We start from the raw sequence: 15958 nt of genomic DNA, 5'->3' as shown, positions 1-15958 counted from the left end.
ATTATACAAAGGAACTTAATCTGACTTTAGCAAGCCCTTGACTACCCTATCGGGTCATCAAACCTCACCCTATCGGAAACATTCCTTCTTCCATTCACCTCACCCAGTCCAACCTTCTCTGGTATTGAAAACAAAGTTTTCCCTATTTACCAGTTCTGATCTTGGATCATTAACTGTTCCACTTTAATTAGATGCTGTTTGATCTGCTCAGTGTTTCCAGCATTTTCTTCTAGTGTAATCATATTTATTAGACAATATTTGGAATGAAGTTTCTCCAAGGGTGTCAAGAATTTTTTTTAAAAATCACGAAGAGTGTTTATTAAAGGCAAGCATTGCCAATTAAAATAAATTGCATTACTTGATTTATAAATCAGTAAATATGTTGTTAGAACTATGCTCACTCTTGGCTACTCATTGGGTCTAGTTGTTTGAAGCAATGTATTGGCCCAGGGCGACATCAACTTCACAATTGTAACTAGCCAGCCATGACTTACAGTTCAAGCAGGATCAAGAGTGCTTTCATAAAGATCACATTATTTTTCATCTGCTTGAAAGAGAATTATCTATATCCACCAAGTAACTGAAGCAGTGGATCAAACTGGATCAGATGAAATTTACACAGGCATACAAGTTCCTGTGCCAAGCATCCCTCAGCTTGAATTTTGACTCTTTAATTTTCAAATAAACACTTGCTCCATGCTCTATTAGTGAACGGCAAACTAATAATGATTAAAAATTGTGGATATATATATAAATAAATAAAATAAATAAATACATATATATATACATATATATATATGTGACCATCAGTTGATTGACAACATTGCTACAGTTCTGGGCTTTTTCAGTTCAACAACTGCACTTAGTAAATCAGTGAAATGTGGTTTAAACAAGAAATTTCAGTAACTTACCGTATAATTCCGTGTGATGGTGACGGCACTGCCATCAAGCAGGTAGTGTGTCTCTGTATAGTTTTCAGCAAAAAGCACACTGTGGGACAGGGAAATCATAACAGATTGAGATGCAGGATTCAGTACAATGCAATCTCATAACCCCTAAACATGGAATGATCCAAAATTAAAGGAGCTCTTTCATGTTTTAAATCAAAAATTATGGTAAGTTTATTGTCATATGCATAAGTGCAATATACTCAAAACTTTTCCTTGCTGCAGCCAGGTCTGTAGCATATACCAATTACAATAGCAATCATTAAAATACCCCAGTATTTGATCATGATAATGAACTTCAGACACAGTGACAAAGCAATATCAACCACTTAAATTTAGATAGAAATAATAAATACAAAGAGCAGATGAATGAATGAATGAATGGATAAATACACTAAATTTTTTGCTGTCTCCTGGGACAAGTGACAATAAAAGATTCAATTCAATTCCTGATGCAGCCAGCCATACTGTGCTTCAACAGGCTCTCTGCTCAACTACAACTCATATCTTCTCCAAGGGCGTATCGAAAAATTATGGTTGCTTGAGCGTAGAACCATGGGGTCAAAATGCCGAATCAGTTAGAAATTGAGTTATCACTAGTTAGGGACATTAGAGCAGCATTGTTGGTTTCCCTAATGTTTCTGGAGTTCAAGTATGGATCAAAACTTCAAATCTTAGATTTACTGAACAGCATTATTCATGTCATCTGCATAAGACTAAGTTGAAACAGACATTTGATTTTGGATCTAAAAGTATATCTATGCTTCACTGCCTCCAAATGCTATTGAGTATTTCCAGCATTTTCTGTCTTTGATTCTGAAACTGATATTATTGCTTCTGGTCCACTTTTTGATATATTACAAATTCTCAGAGCTGAAAAGGTTGTGTGACTGAATCAAGGAGGAAAAGAAATGAGATATTGTTCTCAAGGCATCAGAGGGACCTGGATACATTGGTAAAGAACATGGCCCATGATTTTTGTACATGGAGGCTACAGAAACCCTCCAGCGTATTCGGTGGGTGCATGTTGGGAGATGTTCTGCAGAGATTTCCATCAAGTTATGAGTGTACTCTGAATACCTATGCTTTGGAGAGGTGCGTAAATGCAATCAATGACATTACTCTGCCTGTTGCTGTGGCACCAAGGAAATGTCTCTTCTCCACAAGTTTAGAGTTTTGGTAACTTCCTGGAGCATCAGTGAGCAGCGAAATGAGATGTCACAAAGATGAGCAGCAGCCTGGATAAATCCAGAAGCTGAGGTGACCATAATTGTGACCTTCACAGTAGCTATCTTCAGCTATCTCTATGGGTTGAGGGTGACTATTCGAGTTATAGAGCCCTGGAATTCGACAGCGTGGAAACTGGCACTTTCGCCCAACTTGTCCAAGGTATTCCCATTTACCTGTGTTTGGCCTATAATCCCTCTGAACTTTTCTGATCGTTTATCCATGGGTTACTATCTCACCCAGACTCCCCACAAATTGGAGGAATAACACTTTATTTTTCATCTGGTCACTCTCCAGCCAGATGACATTAACTTTACTGCTTTCCATTAAACCTGCTCACCTTTTCTTTCCCCCCCTCCCCCTTTCTTGTCTTTCCAGTTCTTCCACCCACCCATCCCTCCTCCCCCTCAGTGCTGCTAACTCCTCTCTCCTTTCTCCAACCTATCATCTCCTGTCTTTGCCGCCACCACTCTTTTGTTTGGACACCTGCCGGCATTTTCTCATACTTCGATGAAGGGCTCAAGCCCGAACCGTCAGTTCTGTATCTTTGCCTTTGCTACATGAAGGACACTGTTTGACCTTCTGAGCTTCTCCAGCATTTTGTGATTTTATAAACCTCGATTTGGCACCCCCCCCCTCCCCTCTCCTCAGCCTTCTTGAGTCCCATGCCACACACTCGTTATTGGGCTACTCAGCTTTCCGTGGAAATTCCACATCAACATAATCATTATACAATGTACAGATACACCAAAATTCTTACTTTCTGCAGCCAAACACATATTTTATATTAAAAAACTAAATTATTATTAGTATTATTAAAAAGAAATAATAAATACAAAAGATGAATAGTTAATAAATATTCACCAGAGTGAAATTTAAAATAAGTTGTATTACACCAGTGTGTGAACTCCAAACTGCAGCTCCAAATGTTCACCCTAATTATGTGAGGAGTGGAAGGAGTTCTGCCTCTATCACGTTTCCAGGCAGTGAAGTCCAGATCCTACACACGAGGAGCGATTACTTTCCCTCATGTTTTCGAGACCCAGCACAGAACCAACTTTGCCCCACTTTGCCTGTCACCTCCACCTCTGATAATCCCACTTTTCCAGCATGGTTTCCTAATCTTCTATGGCTTGGCAGCTGCAGTGCTCGTCCAAATACTTCTGAAGTGTTACTGGAGTACCTGCCTCCACCTTTCAGTACATCCTGCATTCCAACCACACGAGGTTCTTCCTTGAGTCACCTCTAACTTTTAATAAAAATCCTCAAACACCCAATTTCAGCATGGGTTGCCTAACTGGATAAAGGGTCGTAGCAACTGCAGCATAGTAAAACTGGACTAAATCAAGTGCCAATACCAAAGTTCTGGAGAATGAATTGTTGTTCTGCCGTTCCACTGACGGGAATGTGGACAGGCCAGGAAGGCTAATGAGGAATCCAAAGACAGAAGGCATTGGATCCTGCCAACCTTGACAGCTTAATGGATTCATTTCAGAGACTTAAAAGGAAAATATTGCAAAGATATGTACCTGCATTAAAGGTGAAACTTAAAAATTGAATATTTAATGGAGTATCTGCAGAATATTATTGAAAGACGACAAGAACCCATAACCTACTGATGAGTACAGATAAATGGAGTTTGTTTGCAAATTATTTTGAAATGGCACATTAATTGTTGTTAATGGAATTATTAGTTGGCATTAATCTAGCAAAATAATGTTCAGGACATTTCAAATTTTTTAAATATACAGTACAGGTCTGTTACAATTGGCAATTAGAGCCTAATGTTTCAAACTACTTAACGATGTTACATTTGTAAAAGAGCCTGGTTTCTAGTTGCTGTTCATGAGCCAAGATAAATCAGAGTTGTGTTAAATTAGTGAGACGTGTGCAGAGATTAAGGGTAAATGTTGTGAGTCAAGACACCAGAGCATGCGGGTATGATAAGGGAGCCTAGCTCTCCAATTAGTCAAGAGCAAGACTGGCGTTCATGCACCTCAAACACTAAGCTAGATTAGAAATACTTCAGACGTGGTTAAAACACTGAAAATCTAATACGAATATTAATATTACAAAAGCTTTTCAGCCAGGGATGGTTGGCAATTGCAGTCGGAAATAGACCAACACATTTAATTATGTTAGTTTGAATTCACTTAATAAAAAAAGGGCTCATTAATAGTCCCTAGCAAGAATGTTGTGAATAAACAATATCCTCCTTGGCTGTCAATGGGGACGATATGATATCTATAGCAAAACATTATTTATGCCATGCATCTTTATTGGATAATTTTAATTACTTTCAGGCATAACTGTTTACATTCATTCCAATTTGCATAATTTATAATCCTAATTCATTTGATTATAGACCCAATAAAGATCAGTAAATACATTTGTATATGGAAAAAGCACTTGAATTAGTCTGGATGAATTGATTTTCTTCCTTTGGTGCAGGAAATTCATCTTCCAGAATGTGAAAGAATAATAACTGTAGGATTGGGATTTTTTGATATACACTAATTGGATGCATTTTAATGCAAAGTGAATGGATATTCTGTTAAACACTCGTATATTTATTCAAAAAATCCTGAACAAACAAATATAGCAGTCAGAGGATGAGAAAATAAATTCTTATAGTAAATGTATTTTCCTCAGATTGGAGACAGATTTTAAGTAATGTCTCCAAGGGAATCAGGCCGATTTCTATTTGGCGATTAGGTGGTAACACCACTGTAGGAATTATAACAGGTAACAAGTAATATTGTAATTAAATCAAGAAGCCAATAAAATCAGAGTGCGTGAGGTTATAAGTGTGAATTTCATTGAACGTTTCACTTTATTTTCCCCACAGGAACAGCAGAGAATTTTAAACTTTTGCATCTTTTACCTATTTATTTTCTGCGACATTTTTGCCGGTTGCTTGAATTCTGGATAACAGGGATTTTTACTGTATTTTTGAGAGTGCGTAATCCATGCTCGCTATCACCCCCAGATCTAGGTCGTAGAATTAATAAGTCTGAGTGGCTTGATAATTGCTCACACAACTCACCTGTAGCCCCTTCACGGGAGGCCTTGATGATTTGAAACCAATGAAGGTGCACATTCTGCAGAAAAAGAGTTGCTGAAGGAACTCAGCAGGTCAGGCAGCGTCCAGGGGTAGAAATAATTAGTCAATGTTTCAAACTGGAGCCCTTTATCAGAACTAGGATAAACATGTAAAATTTCGTATCTAAAGGGGGAAAGAATCTGGTGGAGGGGGTCAGAGGTGTGGGAGGAGAAGAGACAGGTAGAGGGAGATACTTTTGTTTGGTCAATATTCCAACCCCTTAGTTTTTGTGTTTGTCAAGGTGTACATGTCTTATTTTGGTTAGCATTGAATCATTATATTTTTAAACATTGAGAAGATAATGCAGCACAATAATACAGATGGTGGAGATGCTACCTTATACTCCAATGACTGGTTCAAACCTGATCTCATTCCTGTCTTAAATCTGTGGAATTTGCATACAAGAACTTAAGAAGTTAAGGAGTCAGCCATCCGGCCCGTCGAGCCTGCTCCGCCATTCAGTGATATGATGATGGACTCATCTCCATCTATCTGCCTTTTCTTCATATCTCTTAATTTCCCTACTATGTAAAAGTCTATTCAACCTTGTCTTAAGTATATTTACTGAGGTCACCTCCACAGCTTCAATGGGCAGCGAATTCCACAAATTTACCCACCTCTGGGAAAAGCAGTTCTTCCTCATCTCAGTCCTAAATCTACTACCCTGATTCTTGAGGCTATATCCCCTAGTTCTAGAATGGAAACTTACCTACCTCTATTTTATCTATGCCTTTCAAAATTTTATACTTTTTAAAAAAAATAATTCCCTCATTCATTTAAATTTCAGTAAGTCCATTCCCCAGACAACTCAATCTCTCCTCATAAGCTAATCCCCTCATCCCTGGAATCTCCTCAGCACCGCCTCCAAAGCCAGTTCATCCTTTTTCCAGTAAGGAGACGAAAGCTGTTCACAGTTCTCCAAATGCGACCTCACCTGTACCTTGTCCAGTTGCAGCATAACCTCCCTGCTCTTAAATTAATCCCTCTTGCAATGAAGGCCAACATTCCATTTACCTTCTTAGGAGCCGGCTGCACCTGCAAACCAATCTTTTGCAATTCAAGTACAAGCACTCCCAAGTCCTCCTGCACAGCAGCGCGCTGTAACCGCTTGCCATTTAAATAATAATCCGATCTTTAATTTTTCATTCCAACGTGGATAGCCTCACATTTATCAACACTGTAAAAGTAAAGATGCATGAAATTCTTTAACTTTGTCTACCATAAGGAAGACAGAGAATCATTACTTCATCCAGCACCCCTCACAGAAATGAGGCCCCAATGAGAAACGAACTCATGACCCTTGTTTACAAGATGAGTGCTCTAACGACTGAGCTATCGGAACCTCATAGTCCCATCTCCCTCTACCGGACTCCATCTACCAGCCCTTGCCCACCCACAACCTATCTATATCTCTCTGTAGCCTCTCCGAATCCTCTGCACAATTTGTTTTCCCATTCAATTTTGGGAAATCAGCAAACTTTGATACGCCATACTCTGTCCCCTCTTCCAGATCGTTCATGTAATATTTTCCCTGTGACTTCAGAGATTTCATCTCAATTGTCCTAATTCTTTTTAATTATGTGCGAGTGATAGAATTTGGTGAGCGTTGATGGAAAAGTGAGCAAAATGAAATATGATTAATGTAGGATGAGGGTAAATGGGTGCCTGATGGTCAATGGACTGAGGCACCCATTTCTATGCTGTGTGATGCTGTGGATCTATGACTTTATAATTTACATTTTGGAAATGAAAGCAGTGAACTAAAGACTATGCTGATCTTTGCAGTAGATTGACCTTTTAAAAACTGCAAGGAAGGTTCACAGTATTAAGCTACTTATACTCATTTCACATGACTAAAACAATGAAACCATGAAGTGACTGAGAGCATAGGCGTAATCTCACATCAAGCTCAGCAACAGCTTCAGCAATTTTTTTGTCAAAGTATTTACTGACAACCCATCGGCTAATAAAGAATTCATAAGCCCCTTTCACGCTTGCAAGTGATCCCAGGAATCAAATGCCAATCGGCCTTTAAAGTGCCAAGTGTGAAAGCAAACTCAGCTCAATGCCAGCATCAGATGACATCATCTCACGCCGGGGATTTACAGCCTCGACCCCTAGTTCAATCCCCGGTGTCTGCAGACGCCAGTGTTGCAATCAGACAAGTGTGAAAAGGGTAATTACACCAATAGAAGGTAGAGCAGTCCTTACCACGGGGATGGCTCCTTGCAAGAGTGAAAGCGTTCAGTGTCCCAGTTAGGAGTGGTCTAGTGTGAAAGGCCAAACCCCCATTCCCATCCCGGGAGAATGAACAGCCGATTTAGTGGGATGAAGCCAACAGTCCATCATGGTGTACCAAAGCAAAGTCTTTTTGCTTAGAAACTAGTCTGTTTAAAGAGCGGAAATAAATAATTTAGTATCAACACCTCTCAAGAAATAAAATCTCTTCTCTGGAAGAGTTCAGTGAGTGGAAGGTAGTTACAAATGAATTGTGTGCATGAAAGCAATCTCAGGCACTTACTGCAGTGCAGTCACCAAGCTTCATTTGCAGGAAATTTAAATGATCATCTCCACTCAGTTTGGCAGAAGCACCGTTACTATGTACAGCCATTTTTTAAAGTGGTGCAATAAGTTGTTAGTGAGATGGTGCAGTAAAGGAAATTTAAGAATAAGTCTACAAGCAATTGCAATACAAGCTCCATTACTGTGACAACTTAATTTAGGATTTCATCAAGAAACAGATCATGAGCGAGCCAACATTTTTCTGCGGGTGCAGTGAATTGAACTGTTTTACATTGTGACAGTAATCGGATGCATGAGATCACTTTGCATCAAATTTTACAAAATGGATACTGAGGTTACGCACATTTACCAAACTAACATCTTTAACACGCAATTGCCAAATTATTAAGCCCCTTTGGATGAGTTTCAACATTGTAGTATGAAGCTCAATGATCCAAACTTAAACAAGCAAATCAGAGTACTTCCTCTGAGCACCAAGTTTTCAAAATATCATAAACATTATGGTGAAATAATGAAGCAAAATTGTAAATAAGTTCCAAAAAAATTGGAAAAATTTGTTGTTATGTTTATGATATTGTTAAACATAGAAACTGAGAGGAAGTTATGCTCCTTTTGCAGCTTTACTACTCTTCATGAAACAGACAAACAAATCGCAAAAAGCAATGCTTGATTCTTACTTTCAACCAAGATTCCAGTCGATGATGAGTTTATTGTCATACCCATTGAACAAAATGCACGTGCACCGGAATTCTTACTTGCTGAAGCTGAGCAGGTACTTGTAAAGACAAAATATGATAGTAAACTAATTGAATTCAATTAAAAGAGACAATAAATAGGGAAGATTGATAATAAATATTCACAGAATACCTGGTGCCAAAAAAGCAACTTGCAAGTGCGCAGAGCAGAGTTCTGATATCACAATAAATACTAGACTCCAAAGATATCAAGATTAATGATCCTTTGTGCCAGCACTCCCTTCAAAAGAGAAAAATGTCTCATGCCAAAAACCAGAGAAGAAAATAGTGTTAAAAACACAAAGCTGGAGAAACTTAGCAGGTAAAATGGTGTACTTTATATAGTAAAGATGAAGGTTGAGCCCTTCATCAAAGTATGGAAAAATGTCAACAAGTGCCCAAACAAAACGGTAAAGGGGGAGGGGTAGGGGAAGGAGCATGGTTCCAGAGGCAAGAGGTTTTAGATGGAGAAGGGAGGGTGGGCCAAGCAGCAAGCAGGGGAAGGAGAGATGGCTCAGGGAATAGAGAGGGAAGGAGATGGAGAGCTGGGGGAAAAAAGACAATGGGAAAGGAAAGAAAGGGAAAATGGAGAGTGGGTTACCAGAAACCGGAGAATGAATGTTAATGCATTCCAGTTAGAAAGTTGTGTAGCGATTCTACTCATGTTTTGCACAGAATTGCCTGGCGCATGACCCTAAGGAACATAAATATATGCCAGTGCTTGGATAAGAAGCAGCAGTTGCAATCCCTTTGTTCTTTGGAAATCCATCCTACCATCTGCATTTGAATCCCCACAAACAACTGAGAGGTGGCTGCTTAATGATAAGCACTTTACACCAACAATCTGGCTGTTGACTCTGCTATGGAAGCCATACCCAAGTCTGACCTTGCGTTAGCAAAACCAAGGAGATGATTGTAGACTTCAGGAGGAAGTCAGGGGTAAACGACCCAGTCTTCATCGAACACTCAGTAGTGGAGAGGGTCAAGAACTTCAAATTCATGGGTGTCAACATCTCTGAGGATCTGTCCTGGAGCCTCCTTGTTGATACAATCATGAAGAAGACTCGCCAGTGACTATATTTTGTCAAATGTTTGAGGAAATTTGACATGTCACCGAAGATTCTTGAAAACTTCTACAGCTGTACCGTGGAGAGCATTCTGGCTGGTTGCATCACTGTCTGGTATGGAGGTGCCAACTCTCAGAACAAGAGAAAACTCCAGAGGAATGTTAACTTGACCTGTGACATCACAGGCACCAGACTTCATTCCATCGAGGACATCGACATGAGGTGTGTCTTATAAAAGCAACTTCTATTGTCAAAGACCACTGCCACCCAGTCCATACCCACTTCACTCTGCTACCATGGGGAAAAAGAGCCTGAAGCCGAGCATTCAACAGCACAAGGACAGCTTCTTCCCCACTGCCATCAGATTCCTGAATAATAATGGCTTATTTTTCATGCACTATTATTTCTATTTTTATATATATTAGTTGTAAGATCTTTCATAACATGAATGTTTGCAGTACGATACTGCCACAAAACCCTGAATTTTGTGACTTATTCATGACAATAAATTCTGATTCTCATGCCAAGACCATTCCAGTGCAACTCTGCAGCACTCAGCAGTGCAGGTATCAAGACTCATGATAGTTGTCTGTACAAACTACACATCATGAAGTAACAGGGTCAAAAGTACATGGCAAGCAAGTGGGTTGGGGAAGCAGTACCATGAGAAGAAAGAAGGTGAAAGAATCTAGAACCGGGCCACAAGGATGGGGCAACTTCTTTCTTGTTGGCAGTCTGTGAATAGATCGTCCAACGATAACTGCAGGAAACACAGCTCCCATTTCTCGTTCATTACCTCTTAACTAATCTCCTGCTTTGGTTCTAAGACATTGGATGACAACTACTTGCACTGGAAGGTGAAACATTGACATCGTGTGATGATTGGGTTCACAAGTATGCTCATAGAATTGCCTCTCACTTCCATATGAGAAGGACTCTAACTTCTGAACAAGGCCAGAGCTGGAAGTTCTCTCTGCACCTCAGTCTTTCCAGCAAACCTGTCAATGTACTAAGCATTCCTTTTTCCAGACACATCAGCTTCCTGCCTATCAAAATACTCACATGAATGCACTGCATCTGGAGCGATGGTACCCGGGCAATTCTTTCCATCTGCCTTGAGAGCAGTACATTGTACGCAGTGAATGACTACATACAGAACTTGTTGTGAAGCCAACTGCATTATACACAATGGTTGTAACTAGGCCAGCAGCTGGAAGGGTGCTGGCTTAGATCCAGCTGTTTCTCCTTATTCCTTGACGAAGGGCTCAGGCCCAAAACTTAGGCAATATATCTTTGCTATTTATGGACGCTGAAAAGACCAGCTTTTACTACAATCACAGCATCTGCAGGCTTTTGTGTTTCACACTGTAAGGGTTATATTCAGTGGTGATATTCATGAACTTCTCTCTCACCTTGTTATGGCCACCCTACAGTTTGACTCTTTCTTTGGCTTGGGTTCGCGGACGAAGATTTATGGAAGGGTAATGTCCACGTCAGCTGCAGGCTCGTTTGTGGCTGACAAGTCCGATGCGGGACAGGCAGACACGGTTGCAGCGGTTGCAAGGGAAAATTGGTGGGTTGGGGTTGGGTGTTGGGTTTTTCCTCCTTTGTCTTTTGTGGGTGAGGTGGGCTCTGCGGTCTTCTTCAAAGGAGGTTGCTGCATGCCGAACTGTGAGGCGCCAAGATGCACGGTTTGAGGCGAGATCAGCCCACTGGCGGTGGTCAATGGGGCAGGCACCAAGAGATTTCTTTAAGCAGTCCTTGTACCTCTTTTTTGGTGCACCTCTGTCTCGGTGGCCAGTGGAGAGCTCGCCATAGAACACAATCTTGGGAAGGCGATGGTCCTCCATTCTGGAGACGTGACCTACCCAGCGCAGTTGGATCTTCAGCAGCATGGATTTGATGCTGTCGGCCTCTGCCATCTCGAGTACTTCGATGTTGGAGATGAAGTCGCTCCAATGAATGTTGAGGATGGAGTGGAGACAACGCTGGTGGAAGCGTTCTAGGAGCTGTAGCTGATGCCGGTAGAGGACCCATGATTCAGAGCCGAACAGGAGTGTGGGTATGACAACGGCTCTGTATACGCTAACCTTTGTGAGGTTTTTCAGTTGGTTGTTTTTCCAGACTCTTTGTGTAGTCTTCCAAAGGCACTATTTGCCTTGGCGAGTCTGTTGTCTATCTCGTTGTCGATCCTTGCATCCGATGAAATGGTGCAGCCGAGATAGGTAAACTGGTTTACCGTTTTGAGTTTTGTGTGCCCGATGGAGATGTGGGGGGGCTGGTAGTCACAATGGGGAGCTGGCTGATGGAGGACCTCAGTTTTCTTCAGGCTGACTTCCAGGCCAAACATTTTGGCTATGAGAAAGGAAAAGGCACAGAGATGAAAAAGAAGTCCATGCGTACAAAATCTAAGCTTGTTAATCCAAAGAGGCTATTAGATGTGGAAGGAGGATGTATTGCGACAGTACGGACCAAATGTAGGAAAATGAGATGTCCTTAGAATGATAACTTGGTCAGCATGGACAAGTTGGGCAAAGGGGTTGTTCTGTGCTCTATCACACTAATGCCATGGTCTATGCTAAGTTTGCAGATGACACCAAGATGGGTGGAGGAACAGCAAGTGTTGAAGAAACCAAAAGGTTGCAGAAAGACTTGGATGGTTTAGGAGAGCGGGCAATGAAATGGCAGATGAGATACAATGTTGAGAAATATACAGTTGTACATTTTGGAAGAAGAAATAAACAGGCAGATTATTATTTAGATGGGGAAAAAGTTCAAAATTCAGAAGTGCAAAAGGACTTGAGGGTCCTTGTGCAGGATAACCTAAAGGTTAACCACCAGGTTGGATCGGCAGTAAGGAAAGCGAATGTTATGATGGCATTCATTTCAAGAGGAATAGTGTACAAGAGTAAAGAGGTGTTGATGAGGCTCTATGGGGAACTGGTGAGTCCTCATTTGGAGTAACTGTGTGCAGTTTTGGGCCCCCTATCTTAGAAGGGATGTACTGATATTGGAGAAAGTTCAGAAAAGATTTACTAGGATGATTCCTGGAATGCAAGGACTAACATATGAGGAATGTTTAGCGGCTCTTAGACTGTATTCATTGGTGTGTAGAAGAATGAGAGGGGATCTCATAGAAACATTTCAAGTGCTGAAAGGGGGGGGGGGGGGGGAATTGGACAGAGTAGATGTGAATATGATGTTTCCCTTGGTGGGCGAGTCCAGGACAAAAGGGCGCAGTCTTAGACTTAGAGGGTACCCATTTAAACTAGAGATGAGGAGAAATTTATTTAGCATTTGGGTCATATATTTCTGGTATTCATTGCTACATGCAGCTGTGGAGGCCTGATCGTTGGGGGGAGTTTATGGAGGAGATTGATAGGTATCTAATTAGTTAGGGTATAAAGGGATATGGGGAAAAGGCTGGAAATTGGAAGTAGATGTGAGAATGGTTTAGCTCATGGTGGAGAGGCAGAGCAGACTCGATGGGCTGAGTGGCCTGCTTCTGTTCCTTTATTTCGTGATCTTCCATGGTTTCAGCCCAATAACCGAACATTGCCAAAACAATGATGGAGTTTTCTCTCCCCCACACCCTCCTAAAGTCTAGCAACCACACACGTGATTATCTGCAGCGGAATTTCATTGCATACTACTTCACTGTTTAAGAGAGGAGAAAGTACATCCGTGTGCTTAATGTGTTTAACGGATGTGTCTTTGATGACTGAATACATGGTAGTGTGTAAAATCCAAAGATTTGCGAGTGCAGCTTATAATAGTGATAGGTATGTGAGACTAATGTTAGGTACGATTCCCAACGGACGCGGATTGATGCAGGTGCTACAGATATCAGTTCCCACTGCCTCTGGAAAATTTGTCTGAAGAACTTTGATCTCCTGCAGTTAGGTAACTTCCCTCTAACTTCTCCACTACAACTCCTGAACATATGGTCCCCTGCAGCACCAGTGCACAAAGAATCAGCGTTGAGACAGATTTTTGAAATATCTTCCAGCACCTACCACAGCCACAATCCACCTTCATAAGGTACAGATTGTCTCCAACTAGTGCAAGCGAGCTTTAAGTGGTGCACACTCTATTAGGTATGGATTCCCTGCTAAGGCATGTGGCCAATGAATAGTTAAGTAAATGCTGGCTGCACATACCAATCATCCAATCATGCAGGGTTGATGTGTTGCCTTTATCAGGAAGCAACGGCATGGATTAACTGCGCATTGCTATTCTCTGGCCCAATGTCAGAAACTATCGAAGTCAGCCCCAACAACTTCCAACAATAAACCTCCAAACACAGAAGAAATACTAATTAAGGCAACCTATCGTTAAAAGAAAAACAAATAATGATTCGGATTGTGAGCTGAGAAGACATTTTCTTGGAGCAATAAAGCAGGAATCCCCTCAAGCACAGTCTCAAGTGGTTTATCATGTTATATGAATTTCTCCATCGAGTTTCAAACTTGTAACACATTTCAGATTTTCTTGTAGTTTGCTCAATTGTCCTGTACCTTTTCTAAAGAGTTTCTAATGTGCACATTTAGGGGAAAAGAGCGTGCTCTCAATGCCATCTCTTCATGTTTTCCCCAAACAGAAACAATTGGTTACTTCTTTGCAGTTAGCTTCTAACAAAATATTAAGATAGAACTGTCAGATGATCTTCAGAAAGATGAATGATGCACCAGTTGCTAAGTGCTTTGATAATCGTGGAAGGACCGTGGCTTCTAACTTTGCCCCTGCAGGATTCAACAATGGATCATCTGAAGTTCAATAACTGCATTTTCAGAGCAAACCTTGAACAAAGAGATCATTGATTGATAAGGAAAGGCCAAGCAGAATATTTGAGTACCACCGCAGGAAACATAAAAATACTTTGCAAGAGTTCCTACAGAAATGTAAAAAAGGAAAAGGTTAGTACGCGTTAACATAGAACCCTTACAGACTGAGACAGGAAAATTGTATATTAAGGAATCAGAATCAGAATTTATTGTCATGAACAAGTCACGAAATTCAATGTTTTACGGCAGCGTCACAGGGAAAACATTCATAATTATGAAACATTTTACAACAATAATATGTAAAAATAAAAATGTACAAAAAGTAAAGCAGTGTTTTTGGTTCATTGATCATTCAGGAATCTGATGGCAGCGGGGAAGAAGCTGGCCTTATGCCGCTGAGTGGTCGTCTTTAGACTCCTGTACCTCCTTCCCAATGGTAGCAGAGAGAAGGGGGCATGGTCTGGGTGGTTGGAGTCTGAAGATAAAGGCTGCTTTTTTAAGACACTGCCTCATGTAGATATCCTGGATGGAGTGAAGCCTAGTGCCTGTGATGTTGCAGGCAGAGTTAACAAGCCTCTGGAGTTTTTTTTTGTCCTGAGATTTGGTGCCTCCATATCAGACAGTGATGCAACCAGCCAGAATGCTCTCCATGGTACACCTGTAGAAGTTTTCGAGAGTCTTCAGTGACGTATCAAATCTCCTCAAGCATCTCACAAGGTATAGCCACTGGCGAGCCTTCTTCATGATGTATCAATATAGAAGCTCCAGGACAGATCCTCGGAGATGTTGACACCCAGGAATTTGAAGTCTTGACCCTCTCCACTACTGAGACCTCGATGAGGACTGGGTCGTGTTCCCCTGATTCCCCCCCGAATCAAGAAATGACAGGGAAAGCAAACTGAGCGGCAACTGTGACCCAACTGTTGAGTGTGGTTGCTGCACGACTCCAGTGATCCAGGTTTGAACACAGTCTAAGACGCTGTCTGTGTGAAATTCAGCAGGACCCTGGTCCCAGCACTCTTCAGGTGAAGCCTGTCCCATCGACACATCATCCTCCAAAACTTCTGCCAACTTCTGTATGAACCCACTTCCAGCCAAAACTTCCCTCTCTGCTTGTCTGCTTTTCGCAGGGACAATTTTCTCCAAGACTCCCTAGTCCGCTCCACCTCTCCACTCACCCTTCTTCTCCTCCCCCCCCACCCCCTTAGGCTCTTCCCAACAGGTAACTCTCTATTTGTGGTTCTAAACTTGAGCTTCCTGTGGCCAACCATTTTAACTTGCCAAACTACTCTTACAACAACATGTCTGTTTTTGGCCTCATCCATTGTCCAGGTGAGGCCAAACATAAACTTGAGGAACAACACATTCTACACCTCCTGAACAGCTTTAACCCAAACAGGATGAATGCTGATTTTTCTAATTTTAGTTAACTTCCCCACTCCCAACTGATTATTACTGTTTCCAACCCTTCTTTACCTACTCCAGTCAAAAAAGTCCCCTCCTTCACTGTAGCTTTCTTTCTCCCACTTCCCCTGCCCAATTCTTCATGGATTCTCCCTTCTCTTATCTCTCC

The 15958-nt window shown here is 41.3% G+C and overlaps 1 protein-coding gene across 1 annotated transcript in view; it reads right to left on the bottom strand.

Moving 5' to 3' along the window:
• Positions 1-15958, bottom strand: part of adam12b (ADAM metallopeptidase domain 12b) — a 275387-nt gene that overhangs the window by 137861 nt on the left and 121568 nt on the right. Inside the window, exon 4 of the mRNA XM_069899558.1 lies at positions 912-990. Coding sequence (XP_069755659.1) covers positions 912-990 — 79 coding nt within the window. The remainder of the gene's footprint in view (positions 1-911; positions 991-15958) is intronic.

This window comes from Narcine bancroftii, chromosome 10 (genome assembly GCF_036971445.1).
Source record: "Narcine bancroftii isolate sNarBan1 chromosome 10, sNarBan1.hap1, whole genome shotgun sequence".
NCBI lineage: Eukaryota > Metazoa > Chordata > Chondrichthyes > Torpediniformes > Narcinidae > Narcine > Narcine bancroftii.
Note: the sequence above shows the minus strand (reverse complement) of the source record. Positions and strands in the feature narration are given on the sequence as shown.